This window comes from Budorcas taxicolor, chromosome 19, assembly GCF_023091745.1.
Source record: "Budorcas taxicolor isolate Tak-1 chromosome 19, Takin1.1, whole genome shotgun sequence".
Lineage (NCBI taxonomy): Eukaryota > Metazoa > Chordata > Mammalia > Artiodactyla > Bovidae > Budorcas > Budorcas taxicolor.
The window spans coordinates 48,271,639-48,291,701 of NC_068928.1; the positions used below are offsets into that span (position 1 = coordinate 48,271,639).

Consider the following 20,063-nt stretch of genomic DNA (forward strand, 5'->3'; position numbering starts at 1 on the left):
TCTTGCCAGGTCTAAGGAGGGTGTTGTTACCTCTCTCGTCCTGGCCACCATCGCCTGGGTACTGTCAGAGCTCCTAATAGGTCTCCCGACTGTTTACTCCTGTAAAATTCCACTCTCCACAGGGAGCTTTTCAAAACAACAATGTCCCTCTTCTGCTCAAACTGTGCCCCCTCCTGTCCGGATGGCTTCCAGGCTCCTAAAGTGAAGTGAGCACCCTGACCATCTCTCTGACCTCACCCTCAGCTCTGCCCTGCTTTATGCTCCTTGCTCATTCCATGCTGCTTCCCTCCTAAGGGCCTTGCCACTTGCTACTCCCTTTTGCTCAACGCACTGTCCCAGATCTTCACACAGCTGGCTGCTTTGCATCATTCAGTTTCAGTTGAAGGTCATGTCCTCAGAAACTTCCCTTATCACCCGTGTAAAGCACACCATCCTGTCCTATTTTACAACACTATCACTACGCAGAATTACCTGAAATTGCCCATGCACCTACTGGCTTATTGGTTGTCTCCACCTGCCCACCCCCAGAAGGGCTGTTTGTTTTGCTCACCATTGCATCCCAGCACAAGTTCCTGATACTTGGGTGCTCAAAAAGCTTTTGCAAATAAACGAAATGAACACATACATGACACATGTAACAGGCCAGTCTTCAGGAAAAGCACAACTAACCCTGGCATTTAAATCTGAAATTTCTCCATGCTTTCTCACAGGAAGATACGGTGTAACATAGCAACCGTCAAGAACTTTTTTATGGTGGCATGAAAAGTGAATTTCATAAAGCTCTTTTTTTTTTTAACCTGTCCCGTGGCATGTGGGGTCTTAGTTCCCCACCGAGGGATCAAACCTGTGCCCCCTGTAGTGGAAGCACAGAATCTTATTAATCATTGGATCGCCAAGGAAATCCCATAGAGCTGTTTCTAATAACATCTTTTAATATATATTGGTGTGGTACCTAAGAAAGGTATTTGGTAAAAAAAAATTATTAAATGCAATTGGGTTGCAGGGAAGTTCTGTCAAAACCATACCATCCAGGTATGGAGCTCTATGAAAATTTTTTTAAGATTTTTTTTTTTTAACGTGCACCATTTTTAAAGTCTTTACTGAACTTGTTACAATATCATTTCTGTTTTTTGCTTTTTTGTCCATGAGGCGTGTGGAATCTTAGCACCTCCTGCCTGTGGGCTTCACTATTAAGAGAAATAGTATGTCTGTCTGGGACAGGGCTTGAATATATTTATTTTTTAAAAGTTCCATACGAGATTCTGATACATAACCTCCGTCGGACACCTCTGATCTGGATAATCCTCCATAAATATTACTTACCCCAACTGCGGTTTAGATATTCCATGTTGCCAGTAAGTGCAGTCAGCTGACCTGAGACCAATAATGCGATCCTCCCGTGAAGGCTGAGGCCCCTAAGAAGTCACAGTACCTAAATAAAGGTACCTGTGGCTTGGACTGAGACTTTCTTTAGAAAAATAATTCTTAAAACTTTTTAGATTCTTAGTTATACTATAATCAAAAAATTGGACCCCAAACTGCAAAAATGAAATTTAACCTTTCAGGTAGGCATATGGTGGGAATATTGGTGTTGCCGTCTCTGAGAGTGCTGTGGTTAAGATGAAGGAGGTGAGCAGCTGTGTGGCGGGACATTCTAATTTTATCTCTCAGGATTCTTGAGAATTAGGGTTCTTGGGGGTGGGGAATTACAGATATGTGATAGAAGAAGTTCAAGTCAAAACCCTAAAGTCCTAAAGGGGCATGAGGGGACTTTTGGGGGATAATGGAATGTTCTATATTGTCACGTGGTGGTGGTTATTATACACATGTCAGAACTCATAATGTGTACATTTAAAACAATTTACTGTATGTAAATCATATCTCAGTAAAGCTAAGTCACATATACATACACACACACACACCTGCCAGCTCTGAACACTGAAAAGGTCTAGAAAGAAAGACCACCTTCTAATAATGAGCACCCCTGGCACCCAGGGTATAATCTCCAGTTTTCCAACAAAAGAAACCAGGGCTCCTCAGAGAAACTCTAACTATACAATCTCTATATTAGATATTAGATACTAAGGAAGCTCTCAAGCACTACTACAGTCTTGTTAAAAGGACTTGAGACAAAAGACAGGACAACTGTGCAAGAAAAAGAATTAGAGAGGGCGAACCCAGCATTTCTCCCACCTTTCCCATACCCCTAAGCAAACAGTAGATGAGATATTTCCCTTCATACAAGTATTCTAGCTAATAAATAAAGATGCTAGAGTACCAGCATTTTGCCACCTCTTAAAAACTGGCTGATCTGGGCACTGGTCAATGATTGCTGGCATTCCCCCAAGAGAAACAATCAGACATTTACTGCCGATCATCCTGCCTAACCCCCGCCCCACACCAAAGTGATCAGGCCTCTGGATTCAATTTCCAATCTATAGGAGATACAGAGGATTGGAGATACAGAGGAATCGGCTAAACTAAACCAAGGTGGTACAATTTGCAAAATCCAAACAGTAGGAAACACTGTAGTAAATAAACGTTTCGTAAAAAAGTACAAATGGGCAGGAGAGTGCTCAAATCTATGAGGATAACAACCAACTTGAATAGTAGACCTTATTTGGATCCTGATCCAATTATGAGTCAGTTTTTAATAGAAACTAAGTGGATACATGTTTAGTAGCTCAGTCATGTCTCTTTGCGATCCCACGGGTGATCCCACCAGGCTCCTCTGGTCCATGGGATTCTCCAGGCAAGAATACTGGAGTGGATTGCCATTTCCTTCTCCAGGGGATGCTCCTGACTCAGGGATCAAACCTGGGTCTCCTGCATTGCAGGCAGATTCTTTACCATTTGAGCCACCAGGGAAACCCATAACTGGATATCTGATACTACAGATATGATTTTTAAAACTTTTTATTATTATAATCCTCAAACATATGCAAAAAGCAGTACAATGAACCCATGTACCCATAACTCAACAACTCAGGACTACCCTTATTTTTCATCTATATTCTACCACTTTTTTAAAACTAAATTTTAAAACAAGTCTCAGATATTATATATTTTTACTCAAAAATATTTAAGTACATGTCTTTCAGATAAGGATTTTTTAAAAGAAAAATAAAGCCATAATATCATGATCACGCTCAAGAAAATTCTCAATAATTCCTTAGTATCATCTAGTGTTAATTTTTTCAGGCATGAAAATGGTTAACAAAAGATCCTGAACTAAAATATTTACAAACGAAGTGATAGCTGTGACCTGCTTTGTATAATATGGAAGGGTGGTGTTGGGTGGATGAGGCAGGACTGGTCATAGGTTGATGGTTGTTGGTACTGGGTGATCGGTACATAGAGTTAATTATACTGTCCTGTAGACGTCTTTGTGTTTGAAATTCTCCCCAAGAGCAAAAGATAAAAACCTACTAGGTAAGGTCAACTCAGACAAGTTAGCCAACCTTTCAAGACATTGGACACAAATCATCAGTTGGGATATTTGCCAAGTTGGCACTGACAACACAGTCAACACAAACATAATCAGCACCTAAACGTTTATAGAATCAGATACTAATGTTAGATTATGCCATTTAACATTTATTTTAGCTTGCTTTTCAAAAGCCAATAAATGTCCTAATTTAATTTTAGGTTACTCTTCGATATCTGAGAGTGTGCATAAAGACCTTTGCTTTCCTGATAACAAAACCCGTTTCAGAGGCTGAAAGACAGTACTGTAGCACCAAAGGATAAAGTGTCTTTGATCCAAATTAATCATGATATCCTCACGCCCTTGGACAATGACTAGCCTAGTAATGAATGTGTGATTCAGTTCTGATGAATAAAAGTAAACAAGTCTTCTGGTTAGGATGTTTGGGAAAGCATTTACTTTCCTAATTGAAAAAAAAGGGCAAGAGTCATGGCTGGCCAGTTCTTATCTCTTTGACTTTCTTTCTAACTAGAGTGTAGCTGAGAAGGTTAGAAATACAGCAGCTGCCTTGGGACCAAGAAGCAACAAGTTGAAAGATATAAGCCATATACTAAAGATGGTGGAAAGACAGCAAGAGCCTTGGTCCCTAACTACTATAGAGGAAAAAATTACACCAGCTCTGGACAGTCTAAACCCTTGATTGCTTATTATTAGAAAAACAAACCCCAATTTGCTTAATCTAGTATAGTAGTCTTTTTCTTATAGTTGAAAATATTTCTGATACCATGAAATACATCAAGAAGTAGTAAAAACAATGAAACAACAAAGCACCAAAAACATCCACTTCTTAAGTGCAAACAGGTTAAACAACAATAACAAAGTTAAATAAGACAACCAGCTTAGGAAAGGTGAATATTTATTATACAAATATTGAAATCTATACATTCTTAGCTGACGATATATATTTAGTTAAAAAGTCTTTTACTTTGGATATATGCATCATCTCCTTCATTGTGGTGTCTCTGCTTCTCAACTGTATTAATCCATTCTCCAAAGTAGCTTCAGTAATCAACACTGTGAAGAGGATACTCATTTCATCATATCTAAGAAAAAAAAGTAGTTAACCAAAACATATGAGTGCAAATAAAAACTGGAAATTCACTACATAACCAGCATTAATTACTCTGGAAGCAATGTCACTTTCCAGAGCCACAAAACTCAAAGACCGTGCTTGAGAGCTAAACCCAAAAATCATTTTCTGAAGTTTCTGAATCATTTTCAAAATAAAATCTTCAGAAAATTTCTGACTTATTGTAATAGCTTGGAAGCCATAAAAGAAAATAAAACATAAGAAATAAATACAGTCAGAAAAAAAAAAAAGAAAGAAATACTGTTATCTCAACACATCATTTGGGATGATATTACGTATGAACCTCAGAATAACCTTGGCCTTTTGGTATGTGCATACAATCCAAGAAAATTATTTTAGACCCAACTCTCTTATACAACTATTCTAATATTAAGATCCAGTGCACAACAAATGATACCAAAACCCATGTTTAATATATAACTTAGTATGCTAACGTACAGTTTCTAGTTTAGCAATAACTGAATATATTCCACACTGGCCTTCTTTTTGCTTACCCAGTCACACACTAGGTCATTAATATTTCTCTTCTTTGTAGGACTCCACCAGAAATTATCTTATTTATCTACTTACTTGTCTGTTGTCTACTCTAGCCCACTACAATATAAGTATCACAAGAACAGGAAACTTTGCTCTCTTGTTTGTTGCTGTATCAAAGTACATAAAATATAGTAGGTGCTTAATATATATCTGAATGAACATATTCTGGGACAAAGAAAATAAATATCCTGAGACATAAAGCCTTTACTATGTAAAGAACAAATGTAACTTGATAGTGTCCTTAAGACTCAAAGGGTAAGATTTTAGAACTGAGAACATTGGAAGGTTCAAGCACTACTACTTCATTTTATATATGATAAAACCATCAGTTGCTCTATCTATTGAAACCTATTTTTCTTCTGACATCATCTGAAAGGTATATTTAATAAGTTACTAGAGAACTGAGGAACAAGACACTGAGCTTCACAATTTATCACCTAAAAGATAAGTATTAGACACAAAAAGCTAAAAAAAATAACAAAAAAAACCCCCAAAGTAAGGGAAATGAACTGTTTTATTGGAAAATAGAAGTCATTGGAAATAACAAGGCTAAGACCAGAGACAGGGAGATCGATCAGGAGATTAGTCCAATGATTCAGCCAAGAGATACCAGTAGCCTTAACTTGAGTAGGGACAGTGAAGATGGGGAGAAATGGACGTGAGATACATTTAGGAGGAAGACAAGAGTCAGCGAAGGACTGGGCGCGGACTGTAAGAGAGAGGGAGGAGTGCCGGACAATATCCAGGTTTCAGTCTTAAGTAATCAAGTAAACAGAGGCACCGATCAACTGAGAAAACCGGTTCTCTGTTCTCTGGAATGAAATTACCTTCCACTCAACCTGAGGATGAACCATAAGAACGAGCAAGAAAAAGGCACTCCACTGAGGTTCCCACAGTCCTGATTCAACAAATGCCTCTAATGGGAGTAATTCCATTCCTGATAAACTGCAAACCTCAGGGACACATACTTCATAGCACACAAACCTCACAGGACACATAGGAGTCCTGAGGTTTCACATAGCGCATGGTTAAATATACCTGCTGAGTATTGCCTCCTGCTATAGCAATTAACTAAGGGTATGTGTGGTTCTGTAAATAGAACAGTTAGGAATAATTTTAAATTACATTATAGATACATATTCAGAAGAGGTTTGTTACTCATAAAGTAAAGAAACATCAGATAATCAAAAACTCTGAATAAATACAATTTTTTTTAGCAACCAAAAAGATAATTCTCACTTTGAATAAAGTTGTTCCAGTGAAGACTGCACGGTTTCCAAATAACCAGGCCACACAGAAATTCCATTCTCTAGTAATTCATTAAACAGCCCTTGACAAACCTAGAGAAAAACACAAAAACTCTGAATACGAAAGAAAAGTAGATAGAAGTAGCACCCTATTTTTATGAAACCACCAATCATCTTTTTCAATATTTAAAATGGGCATAAATCCCTTTACTAACATAATATTGTTGATAATTTTATATATTGTATATTTATAAGCTGTATATTTCTTAAGAATTTAAACACTGCAGAGCGTGTTCGTTGCTCAGTTGTATCCGACTCTTGGAGACTGCATGGACCACAGCTGGCCAGGCTTCTCTGTCCATGGAATTTTCCAGGCAAGAATACTGGAGGGGTGGCCATTCCCATCCCCAGGGATCTTCCCAACCCAGGGATTGAACCCAGGTCTCCTGCATTGCAGGTAGACTCTTTACAGTCTGAGCCATGAATACTAAACGAAAATCTCTCAGATTTTTACACTAAATATAAGAATTTTTATTATCATCACTCAAAACACAAAAGCAAAATAGAGTCTATCAGAAAAAAAGCAGTTAAGTCCAAAGGGTTATGTTAACTCATCTGAGACTTGAGGACTGAAGAGAAGAGACATCAAAGAAAAGTAAGAAGCCAGAAAAGTATGAAGAAAACTAGGAAAGTGGTATTCCTGAAGCCAACTAAAGAAAATGTTTCAGGAACAGAGAATGACTGCTTAGCGTCAGTGGAATGCTGGAGACAAAGGCCTGATGGAAAATACAGAAATAATAATGAGTAAACGACAGTTTACTGTTTTCTTAAAAATGGTGATGCAAAAAAAAAAAAAAGGAAAAAAGAAAAATTTAAAATGCCCGTAACAATCCAAAACTAAAAACTCTAAAGCAAAATTTTCCTCACCGGTGCTGCTGACGCAAGATGTTTAGCAGTATCCCTGGCCTTCATCAGATGCCTGGAGCACTCTCCCTCACCTTGTGACAACCGAAACTGTCCCCAAACTTTACCAAATGTCCGTGGTGGGGAGGGGGAGGGTAAGGGCGAGTGGCAGGGTCACGTGAGAGCATGTGCTTACACTAGAGCACTGGGTCTCAAACTTTACCTTCAGTAACACCTGGAGGGCTTGCAAAACACAGATGGCTCAGCCTCACCCCAGAGTTTCTGATTCAGCAGGTTTGGCAAGAATTTGCATTTCTAGCAAGTTCCCAGGGAAAGACCAAAGCAAAGTAAATGGGTGTTAAGGTATATGGTATTTTGGGGACAAACGAGAATAAAGATATTAATAAATCTTAGAAAGCAACAGGAAAAAGACTAATAGGAGTTTTAGTGAGTTAGTGGTTGCCAGCAGAAAATGACCTCTTCCTAACAGAAGGTGGAAGAGGAAAGAAAAAGCTCTCCGCATGATTAAGCCCAGGTGAAGACATGGGGAAATGAGAGCCCTCATGTCACAGACGAGTCCACAAACAGGGGCAGCCAGTTTGGAGAGCAATCTAACTGATACAGTGAAATTAAGGCTACATGTTCATTTTATCCCAAAACCTGATCCCTGTAAAAACAACCCACAAAACCTCTTCCATGGCCCAGAAAGTTACAGGCATAAGGATTCTCTCTGTCATAAAGCTGAGGAAAAAAGTTAAGAACAGAACAGATACTACTCGTTTGGTAAAACACCTGGGGCACCAAGTAGTACTATTCTTCTTGGAAACAAAATGAAACAGAAAAGGGCCTGCAGTAGCAATCATGAAAATCTAAGAGGCAGACTTCTTCTTTGTCCTGCAAGCAAAAAAAAAACTCCCTAGGAACTTGGTACCTTCTGGGTGTTTGGGAAGTCTTCCTCAATTCTGGGGGCAAATGTGGAAATCAAGCCATTCTCTTTCCCTTTCCCTGAGCTCATTATCACCACCTTCCCAGACCCTTCCCAAGAGCTCAAGAAAGCCAGTTAATCTTTCAAGAGTCCTCACTCAGTCCCGGATGGTCTGAGTCACCCAGACAGAAATGACTGCTGAACAGGCCCCGGCTTTTTTTCACAGTATTTAATTTGATCAGATATATTAAAAAATAAAATAAGATTGCAAATCTAGAGCTTGTGCTGATACCAACAAGTATCAAAATGTTAAGTTGGCCAATAAACACATGAAAAGATGCTTAACATCATTCAGTGTTAGAGAAATGCAAATCAAAACTACAATGAGACATCACTTCACTCCGGTCAGAATGGCCATCATCAAAAAGGTCTACAAACAATAAAGGCTGGAGAGGACAGGGAGAAAAGGGAACCCTCTCGTACCATTGGTGAGATTGTAAATTGATAGTGCCACTGGAGAACAGCAATGGAGATTCCTTAAAAAACTAAGAATAAAACCACCATATGATCCAGCAATCCCACTACTGGGCGTATACCCTGAGAAAACCACAATTCAAAAAGACACATGTAACCCAATGTTCACTGCAGCACTATTTACAAAGGCGAGGGCATGGAAGCAACCTAGATGTCCACTGACGGATGAATGGACAGAGGAGATGTGGTGCATATACAATACACAGTGGAGTATTATTCAGCCACAAGAAGGGATGAATCTGAGTCAGTTCTAGTGAGGTGGATGAACCCAGAGCCTGTTATACAGAGTGAAGTCAGGAAAACAAATATTGTATGTTAATGCATATATATGGAATCTAGAAAAACAGCACTGATGAACCTGTCTGCAGGGAAGGAACAGAGGGGGAGACTCAGAGAACAGACTTGTGGACACAGTGAGGGAAGCCGAGGCTGGGACCAACTGAGAGAGCAGCGCTGACGTATAAGACACTGTGCTGTGCTGAGCCGCTCAGTCGCGTCTGACTCTGAGACCCCGTGGACTGCAGCCCACCAGGCTCCTCTGTCCAAGGGAGTTCTCCAGGCAAGCATATTGGAGCGGGCTGCCATGCCCTCCTCCAGGGGATCTCCCCAACCCAGGGCTCGAACCCAGGTCTCCTGCACTGCAGGCAGATTCTTTACCATCTGAGTCACCTGGGAAGCCCAATACTGGAGTGGGTAGCCTATCCCTTCTCCAGGGGATCTTCCCAACCCAGAAATCGAACCAGGGTCTCCTATGCTACAGGCGGAGTCTTTACCAGCTGAGCTACCAAGGAAGCCCAGATATAACACTATCCTGGGTAAAGTAGCTAGCTAGCGGGAAGCTGCTATATAACACAAGGAGCCCAACCTGCTGCTCTGTGACGGTCTAGAGGGGTGGGTGGGAGAGTGGAGGGAGGTTCAAGAGCTGGGAGATATACATATAATTATGGCTGATTCGAGTTGTTGAATGGCAGAATCCAACACAACACTGTAAAGCAATTATCCTCCAATTAAAAAAAAAAGTGTTAAAAAGAGAAAAGGTAAGAAGTTACTCACTAGACTTCTGTACAAATATTCTGATCACCAAAATTATGTATACTCATTTTAAAAAATGCAATTATGACTTAGCATGACATTAACAGCAAAATCCATGCAAGTGTATTCAGTTTCTTTTGTATGCTATATTCCAAATTGCATTAATTAATCACAGTATTTATCCACAGTTTATTATTTAGTCAAAAAAGTTTTTAAATGAATCAAAACAAAACTTAAGATGGCAAACTACTCATTTACTTGGAATAATGGTTATAGTTGAAATCAAGACATTAAAGCTTATTTAACCCACCTGTCTTAGTTCCACTGTTGGGCCTCGTCCCACATCCAAAGCAACTTTAATAGGGGCCAAACAAGGGTGAAGTTTAAGCACCTAAAACAATTTAAAGAGCAGGGGTAAAAAGGACAAGCACCAACAAACACGAAGCTTCTTCAACAGTTAAAATTTTCTGTGTGAAAATGAAGCTAGCAGTCATCTACGGTCAGCTGCCATAGATTTCTGCACTTAGGCATTCTGCAGAAAGACACCCACTTGATGCTCCCCTCTCTCCTGACAACTCCATTTCCCTCAGTTGAAATGCCCTTTCGAAGGAACCGCTGCCTTCACTACCCAGCCTGCGCCACACGCCTTATCACTCGCACTTTCTCTGCCAAAACCCATCACGCTACACATTCATTCAGCCATTTAACACTTGGTACGAGAAACAGTTCTAGGCGGTGGGGACAAAAATCCCCGTCCCTCATGATGGGGAGAAGATAACAAAATTAAAAAGTAATACATTTGAAGGTAGGAAAAGAAAAGCAAGTGAAGTCACTCAGTCGTGTCCGACTCTTTGCGACCCCATGGACTGTAGCCTACCAGGGATTTTTCAGGCAAGAGTACTGGAGTGGGCTGCCATTGCCTTCTCCAGGAGATCTTCCCAACCCAGGTATCAAACCCGGGTCTCCCGCGTGCAGGCAGACGCTTTACCGTCTGAGGCACCAGGGAAGCTCTGTATTTCAAGGTAGTAAGTGCTTAAAAAAGAAAGAAAGAAGATATGTGTTGGCAAGGGGTGGGCCCAGGGGAGGGCTGTTTGCAATTTTAAATAAGGTGATAAGAGAAAGTCTCCTCTCTGAGGTGACATTTGAGCAAAGATTTGAAAGTGGATTGAGGGGCAAGACTTGTGCGTTTGGAGGAAGAGCACTCAGACAAAGGGGAGAACTGATGACATGGCTCTGGGGGCACACCTGGCATGTTCTAGAAACAACAATGATGTCTGTATTGCTGGAGCAGACTGAGTAACGTGGAGACGAGTCGGAGGTCAAAAAGAAAAAGGTTTTGTAAAACATTTTAAGGGGCTTGAGCTTTTCCCCAGAGTAAGAAGAGGAGCTCACTGGAGGGTTTAAAGCAGAGGAGCCGAGTAACATGAATGTTCAAAAGGGCCACTCAGCGCAGGGTGGTGGGGATGATGGTGGCTTAGATCAGCGTTCAAGCAGGGGAGGTGGTAAGAAAAGGCCAGATTCAGGATATATGTTGGAGACAGAGTCAGAGAGGTTTTGCTGATGGTTTGGAAGTGGGGTATAAGAGAAAGAAGGGTTCTCCCTTGTTTGTTTGCCACAAATGCCCCATAAATCCCAACTCCCAGAATGGCCACATCAGGCTAAATGAACACTGCATAATAAATCACTAACTGTGCAGAGTGGAGCTACAAGCTGGTGGTATCTGAAGCCAGGTGAGCACTCAACATGTTAAAACTTTTGATTTGGAGACGCTCCCTGTCACAGTTGAGGGGAATAGGACTATTCTAAACTCTTGCCACTTAAACCCCTACTCCTCCACATTTTAAGCTAACAATCTTGCTTCTGAATTCCCCAAGAAAACAAAGGATGTGAGTACAGCTTCCTTCAAGGGCTAAACAGCCCCGGCAGCCTATTTTTATCTATACTATTGTTTTTCCTCCGTGCTGTTTAAAGTAATCCTTTTCAAGACAACCCCCCGCCCCCCACCAACCAACATGTGTTCTTGATTCTGTCTTAATCCTTCTTGTTTCTTCCAAAATTTTGCTCCATTAGGCATTTCATTTCTCTTCTACAGCTGCAACCCCTCCTCTCTCTTGATTTCGAGCCCGTAAGGATGCTAAAACTGCACATCCTAAGATAAGCCTTTTCCTTGACCCAGACCCATGGCTTGCTCCTGTGATCCAGTGACCAGCCACTTGGGGTCAGACCAGAAGCTGAGAGGTCAATAGCACAAGTCTGGCTGGTCTTACTGCTATTTAACATTTTGCTCTGATGTAAGTGGAAGCCATCAGTGAAGAGGCTCAGGGGCTGAGAGTCAGAGAGAGCTCTCTAGCTGCCCAAGATCACACAGAAACGCCTTTGGGGTTACCCAGTAGGGATTCCCGGTTTTAACTCTGCGAGAACCTGCTTATTATTCCTGTGGCCACATTCTCTAAGAAACCTGAAAAATATTTCAATTAAAAAAATTATTATTCAGAGTTTATGTTAGAAACCAAGTATGCTAACATAAAAAAGAGGGGAGAAACCTGTATTTTTAACTTCCCAAGGCTGTCTCTGAAATATCAAAGTACCTTTCTATGAAGATCTTTCTTTCTTGTAAAGGAGTTCTCTGTTAGCTGGAAAGAATCATAGAGGTAGGCCAGCATGCCTCGGTCTAGATCTCCATTTATAGATAAAACAGAAGGAACCACGTTTTTCCGCCCGTCTCGGCCCTCAATAGAAAAGCACAACAAAACTAAAGCATTATTCAGCAGAACTACCTCCTAAAATCACATTTTAGACTTACAGAATCAGAATGCAAACTGATCAATAAATCTAGACAGAATGATGAAATTAATTTAAAAGTTATCATTTTGGCAACCCTCACAGTAATCATTGATTTGGGCAAGAAAGATGCTGTAACTTCAGCAGGTCAAAATTTGGTGAGAAACAGGTTATTTTTACGTAAAGTATCTGCCCACAAAAGACTTATTAATTACTTGCCAATGAACAACCTCAAAATACTTATCAGCTTTACAATGGAGAAACCTGGTAGGATCATCTTAATCAAGTGATAAAAGTGATATCACCAGTAACAAACTGCTATCACATGCCTCCTGATGTGATGCACTGAGAGGGCAGTACCATTGCTGCGGCACGCCTAGCAAAAAGCACATGAAGCAAACTCCAACCAAGGGACGCTCTACAGAGCAACTGGCCTGTACTCTTCAAAAATCTCAAGGTCATGAAAGACAAGGAAAGATAAAAGGAAGGGGACTAAGAACACGTGACATCTACTTGAAATCCAATCCTAGATTGGATCCTGGACCTATAAAGCACAGATCGGAATAACTGATTACATTTGAAGGGTTCTGTGGATTTGACAGTAATAGCAGATTACGGTTACTTTCCTGATCATAATGACCGCATTGCAGTTATATAGGTGAGTCCTTGTAATACTTGAGAAATGCGTACTGAAGTACTGAGAAGTCTTGGGCCAGCCACCATGTCTACAGTTAATTTTCAAATGGTTCAGAAATGATCACAGGGTAGTCCAGTGGTTAAGAATCTGCCTTCTAACGCAGGGGACAAGGGTTCGACCCCTGGTCTGGGAACTGAGATTCCACATACCACGGGGCAACTAAGTCTGTGCACCACAACTAAGACCTGACTCAGCAGAAAACTAATAAATAAAATTTTAAAAAATAATAAAATGTACAAGTCAGAGGGTTTTTTAAAAAGTATATCTTAAAAATGATCATGGTTAGAGAATCTGGGTAAAGGATACATAGGAGCCCAAGAGAAAACATACGTGTAACGGAGCCACACTTCCAGGATACATGTGTAAAAGTTCATGATCGCCTAGATTCCACAGGGTTTCTATTGGCTCCTTTCCCCAGGGAAAATTGTAGTAAAGTTTGTTTCCTTTTCGGCCTGCTTCATCCTGACAATCTCCACTGCTGAAGTTAGATGGACTCACAGCAAACTGGAAAGGAAAGTTTGTCTTATTAACATATTAAAATAAACATTAAAAAGTAAAGTTGCCTGCAGCAACTGAATGAAATGGGTCAAGTTCCATATAAGACCTGTTAAGTTGAATTAAATATGAATGACTATACTGCTAAAAATACTGTTTTTTAATCTGAACGAATTACAGAGAATAACTGCCGATGCTATTTAGCCTTTCTGTGGTCAATTAACAAGAAGGGAAGGAACCATGAACTTAGATACAGAAGAAAGTATCACATACCATTCTCATCCTTCCATAAGCCTGAGTATTTGTGATCCTTTCATTTACTTTAGGTGAGTATTTGGAGATTCTGAGAGTTAGAGTAATAAGACAACAGCAAGACAAAAATGCTTACTTCAGCTTTTCTCTCTTAGGCTTACATTGAAACCTGATTGTAAATTACAGGACCATTTGATTAACATGGAGAGTTCATGGAGGTTGGGAGGAAAAGCTAAAGCTGTAAGTGTGGGCAAGGGTCAAACTCTATACCAGTCAGGAATGTCAGGTAAGAGAATTTGAACTTTATTTTGTTGAAGTCTTACCAACAAGTTTCTGACCAAAACATCAACAAATACTTTTACCAAAGTAACTTTGTCTTACAGAACAATGAAAATCATTACTAAGAGTTTTTTTATATGTACTTATTAATTTTTATAGCCGTCTCATAAATATAACATAGCTACATCAAATAAAATTTCATTTATTATAGAGAAGTATTACTTCTTACTTAGACAATTTGCCTATTCATTATTAAATTAAAGGTTAATTATTGCAGTACCTTTCTCCACCATAGGAGTCGATGACGTAACCAGAAATCAAGCCACTGGCTTGCAGTTCTTGCTGAAGTAAACCATACCAGAGAAGCTTCCGTCTTTTCACCGATTCTTTGGATATCAGAAATATAAGATAATCATTTATTTGAAAATCATATAATCTACCCCAAAGTGAAAGTGTTTACACACAAGGCCAAGTTATATGCCATTTTCTGTGTACCTTTTAACACCATCAGGGGTCTGCTTAGTATCAGACACAGGGTGAAAACACACTCCAATCTGAGCAAGGCCAAAAGGTAGCCTCTTGTTTATCAGATCCAGGTAACTAACATAGTGCTCCAAGGCACCTGTTGAAAAATAAATCAATCACTGTATAAATCTGTTTTATAAACCCAATCATTTTGGTCAATTTATAGACAAATTAATAATATACGGCTAACATAGCAGTCAGCAGAGTAACACGGAGCTAAAGTAGATCTTAGCTGATTACCACTTAATTTCAAGTAGTGCTCTCCAACTTTTTAGTTTGAAGATTTTCAAATCTACAAGAAAGTTGAAAGAATAGTACAATAAACGTCTGTAAATCCTTCACCTAGATTCACCAACTGTAAACATTTTGCCACATTTCTTTTTCTTATTCACCACAAACATTTCAGCAGGCACCTCCTAAAATTAAAACTATTCACTGTACACCTTTATTACACCATTAATCATGTCATGATTTCATCTAACATATGATCAATATTCTATTTTCTGTCACCCCCAAATGCCATTTATTGCTGTCTTTTTCTCCCTAATTAAGGTTAATACTCTGCATTTTGATTAGGTTTCTTAAATCACTCTAAATCTAGACTATTTCTCTGACTTCTCCAACTTTGCTTTTAATAACACTGACTTTTGATTTGAGTACAGTCCAGTCACAGATTACTCTCAAATTAGACTTGTCTGGATGTTCCCTTATGATTTCATTTTTAGCAAGAATACTACCTAGTTGATATGTTATGTCTTATTGCATCCTAATAGGAGGAACCTAGCATCAAATGATCCCATTTCTAATGAAACCAGATTTAGATTAACTAGTTAAGGCAGTGAATATCCATTCCCCACTATTATCCTGCTCCCCAAAAATCTTCTACCCAATCTTTTAGAATTCACTGATGACCCCTGCTTGAATTATTCTATCAAGGATTACAAAGGTAGTTTTTCTATTCCAGCATTCCTTCTATATTTACGGCACAGCTCCTATTAAAACAAACTCTCTTCAACTCCTCTTTCTACCAAGAGCCTTAATTACTTATTTTTTTCATTAACACTGTGGATTAGATTTTTATTTAATGTGTTCTCATCCATTACCATCAATATTTATTTTAATGTTCAATTTGTCCCATATTTAGCCAGTGGGAATCTCCTTCAAGCCACTATCTAAGTCCTTTCATCATAAACCCATTTCTCCTCCTTGGAAGGAAAGCTATGACATACCTAGACAGTGAATGAAAAAGCAGAGACATCACTTTGCCGACAAAGTTCTGTATAGTATAGTCAAAGCTATGGTTTTTCCAGTAGTCATGTATGAATATCAGAGTTGGACCATAAAGAAGGCTGAGTGCCAAAGAACTGATGCTTTTGGATTGTGATGCTGGAGAAGACTCTTGAGAGTCCCTTGGACCACAAGGAGATCAAAGCAGTCAATCCTAAAGGAAATCAACCCTAAATATTCATTGGAAGGACTGGTGCTGAAGCTCCAATACTTTGGCCACCTGAGGGGAAGAGCCGACTCAATGACAAAGACCCTGATGCTGGAAAAGACTGAAGGCAAAAGAAGAAGGGGATGGTGAGATAGTGGGATGGCATCACTGACTCAACTGACATGAATCTGGGCAAATTCTGGGAGATAGCGAAGGACAGGGAAGCCTGGTGCACTGCAGTCCATGGGGTCGCAAAGAGTCGGACCCAACTTAGCGACTGAACAACAATACTTAGTCTTCCAGTAATTTTTTGCTTTCTAGCACCATGAACTGTCCCAAAGTCACCTTATATTGTCCCTGTCCCAGACCTGGAATGAGCCATTTCTCCAAGTACTGCTTCCTTTTAGAAACTTAATTCTAGGTGTGCTCACTGCTATTGTCATTGTTTCTAGGCCTTTTCAACTAAGAAAGTTAGGAAATATGTATTTTTAAAATAAGTTCATACTGATAGTCAATTCAAATTTAATATTACAAAGTTTATCCTTATCTGCTTTGTATCTTTTTCCTTACAGTGAAACTCTTGGTTCCTAATAAATCTATCCATGGGTCTATTTGCTCAGAGTTGGACACAACTGAGCAGGCATGCACAAAATATATGTAAAACAGCTTCAGAACTATAATTTCAACATTTCTACTTAGAATAAACCAAAGTTGAAGATTTCTTACACCTAGGTTATTCTCACTAAATGACGACACTGTGTTCAACAGTTACTTGAGACTTCCACTTCCCGTAATAATTGGCAAGCTGGTTGACAAGAAAAGCTTAGCCGAGAAACTTTACAAAATCTGTTTAAAGACACAAGAGAGCTATCAAGGCAGTAAGGACTGAGGGTCCAAGATTTGGAGAGAAAGGAAGAGAGACAGGCGAACGCAACATTTAGTGTTGCTTTTCCAATCTGAAGTAGCAGAGATGAGAAGCTGAAACACTGACATCGTACGGGGCTGGGGGCTGGGAAGTATAAAAATTGTAGTCCGAAGGTCATAAGAAAGAGGGGCCCTGGCAAACACCCCAGCCTTTCACTTAGGGACACCTAAAGGGTTACCTTCTAGGGGTAAAGTGAAAACGAAGCTGTCAATGAACTTTCTGTATAAATATGCCTTAACTGCCTGCCCAGAGCAAAAGTAATCCCCACCCGCTAGCCCACAGATAGAAGAAAACGTCACCCAGAGCTTCAATTTATCTCTATAATTAACACACAAATTACTTAGAAAATCAAGAGAAAAGTCCAAATGAACAAAAGTCCAGAGTAACACAGATACTAGAAACAGACATAACTGAGTTATCAGACCAGACTTTAAAATGTGATCAATGTGTTCAAGAAAGTTGGCAACAAGATGGGGGAAGTCTAACATATGTGAAACTAATCACAGGACAGAAGAAAGAGAATAGGGCAGCAGCGATCTTTGGAGATATAATGGCTGAGAATTTTAAAAAACCGTTCATACTTAGATCAGTTCAGTCACTCAGTTGTGTCCGATTCTTTGCGACCTCATGGACCGCAGCACGCCAGGCTTCCCTGTCCATCACCAACTCCTGCAGTTTACTCAAACTCATGTCCATTGAGTCGGTGATGCCATCCAACCATCTCATCCTCTGTCATCCCCTTCTCCTCTCTCCTTCAATCTTTCCCAGCATCAGGGTCTTTTCAAATGAGTCAGCTCTTCGCATCAGGTGGCCAAAGTATTCATACGCAGAGGCTACCACAATAGTTCAGACATGAGATAAAGAAGGCAAGGGCATGGGGCATAGAAAGAAATGGCAAACTGGTACTTGAAAGCTAGAAGCACTAGACAACCGAAAGATCAGGCAAATGCATGGATTTAAGTTTCTTAAAGGGAAGAGAATGTCTGGCTCATCAATAAATACTTTCATGAATCTAAGACAGCTATGCTTCATTTTCTCATAGGAAAGAAAAAACTGATTTGTTTTGGGACATGGTAATGAACAGTGATTTAACTTCCCTAAAGGAAAACCATCGTGAATAATTAAAGTAGTTCAAATCAAAATTATCACATTTACTCAACAGTTTAAGTTTGCCTTAGTTTATTAAGGAAATCTTTAAAAGGTTATAATATAGGTACTAATTTTCAGAGACCATGGACATTGGTTATTTCAAATTACTTCCTAGTACCTCTTAATAAAAAAAAAAATGGCAAGGATAACATGTTGCAAAGATGAGATGCTTTAAAAAATAAAAAATCTAATTCCCCCCACCACCCCAGGATCTCTACTATCATTTACTATTTAACTTTAAAGGTATACTGTGGCCTATAAAGTTCTGTGTATTCACTCAAGAATCACTTATAAAACTTGATCAGTCCTATTATTCTGCCAATTAAAAAATTACCTGAAGGGCTCTTCAAACAACAGATTATGTAGATCAGTAAGAAAAACTGAGGGAGGGCATTTTCTTGTTACTCTGGAAAAACGAGCTCTTTTTTTTTTTTTTAATTTGGCTATGCGGCATATGGGATCTGAGTTCCCTGACCCGGGATCAAAGCCACACCCTTGCACTGGAAGCTTGGAGTCTTAACCCTGGACCACCACGGGAAGTCCCAAAACGAGCTCTTGCTAAGTCTTCTGTGTGTTTAAAAAAAAAAAAAAGAGTAACTGTGGAAATACTTGTTAGTATTTTAGTAACAATGAACCAACGATTCAAACACGCGATTTAACTTAGGTCCTAATTCTAGGAGTACTCAATTGAACTCCAAAATACTACGGTTGCCTTGGGAAACAGCTTTACTAGATCCTTGAACCAGATTCTTTCAAGAAACAATAACGATCCCATGAACCAGTTGTCTCCAAGGTAGCAAGATTGTCAATAAACCCAACTACGTTAAGAAGACAGATCCAGGTAATTTCCTTTCCACGTGAATTGCCAGTTGCAATTCGTGAAATCGGGCGAGATTGCCTTTCCACCCCCGACACCTATTTTGAAGCATGAAATCGTGAAGCATACCGTGAAGAAGGTTCTCCCGTAGTTTCCCAGAAGTGTTTAGTAAGTTCTCAAGAAATGCTACTAGCTGTTCCTTACTCAGCTCTTTGTCTTGCAAGATTTCGCGCAGCGTTTCTGCAGAAACTAACCTGAAGCCATTGTCCACGGGCAGTGAAGGACCTGGTTCACGATGGAGGGCGTCTACCGGGAAGACCTGCTCCCTGAACACCACCACCGAGGACCACCATTCGGCCGCCAGGTTCTTCCGCAACTCTATGCCCAAGGGGCCAAGGCCGGGGTGGCATCCGTTTAGAAGAGAATCTCGGCTAAGCTGCTGCTTGGTGCCACTGAGGAAACGTCTCTTCTGACAGATCTCTACCAGCGCCTCACTCCCCTCACCACCAGACTCGGGGGCCTCTCTCGGCTCGTTTCGGGGTAGCTCCGCTCGCGCCCTCACGGGCCCTACGAAGGAGCCTGTCCGTTCCGACAACTGTTTCGGCTGCCTCCCATCTACTTGACCCCCAAACCCAGACAACAGGCACCGGCAGACTCTCTGGCAGGCTCTGATGGCTGGAGCAGAGCGCATCGCCCTCGGGAGTTAAAGAGCAGTCTCCTACTAACTGGCAGATCCCAAAAAACAGCCACCACAGTGCGAGCCCGGGGGTCCAGTTGCGCAGGCGCGACGGAAGTGAGCGTGAGCAGAGACCGGCCCCTCCCACGGAAGTACGTCACTGCGTTCCGGCCGCCGCCGCCCCGTCCCTTTCGTCCAGGCGAATACAGGATCCCTTTCCTCAAGGTCTAGATCCTTCGGACTGCTGCTAGATCATTGCCATCTGCTTTATACTATC

The 20,063-nt window shown here is 40.4% G+C and overlaps 1 protein-coding gene across 1 annotated transcript; it reads right to left on the bottom strand.

Moving 5' to 3' along the window:
* Positions 1 to 4,364: 4,364 nt before the first annotated feature.
* Positions 4,365 to 19,864, bottom strand: POLG2 (DNA polymerase gamma 2, accessory subunit). The gene is made up of 8 exons (XM_052658345.1): positions 19,240 to 19,864; positions 14,755 to 14,881; positions 14,540 to 14,645; positions 13,564 to 13,737; positions 12,344 to 12,484; positions 10,066 to 10,146; positions 6,354 to 6,454; positions 4,365 to 4,530 (listed from the first exon to the last, which is right to left on the bottom strand). The coding sequence occupies exons 1-8, from the start codon at positions 19,799 to 19,801 to the stop codon at positions 4,365 to 4,367; spliced, it is 1,458 nt and encodes a 485-aa protein (XP_052514305.1). The 5' UTR covers positions 19,802 to 19,864.
* Between the last annotated feature and the right edge of the window lie 199 nt (positions 19,865 to 20,063).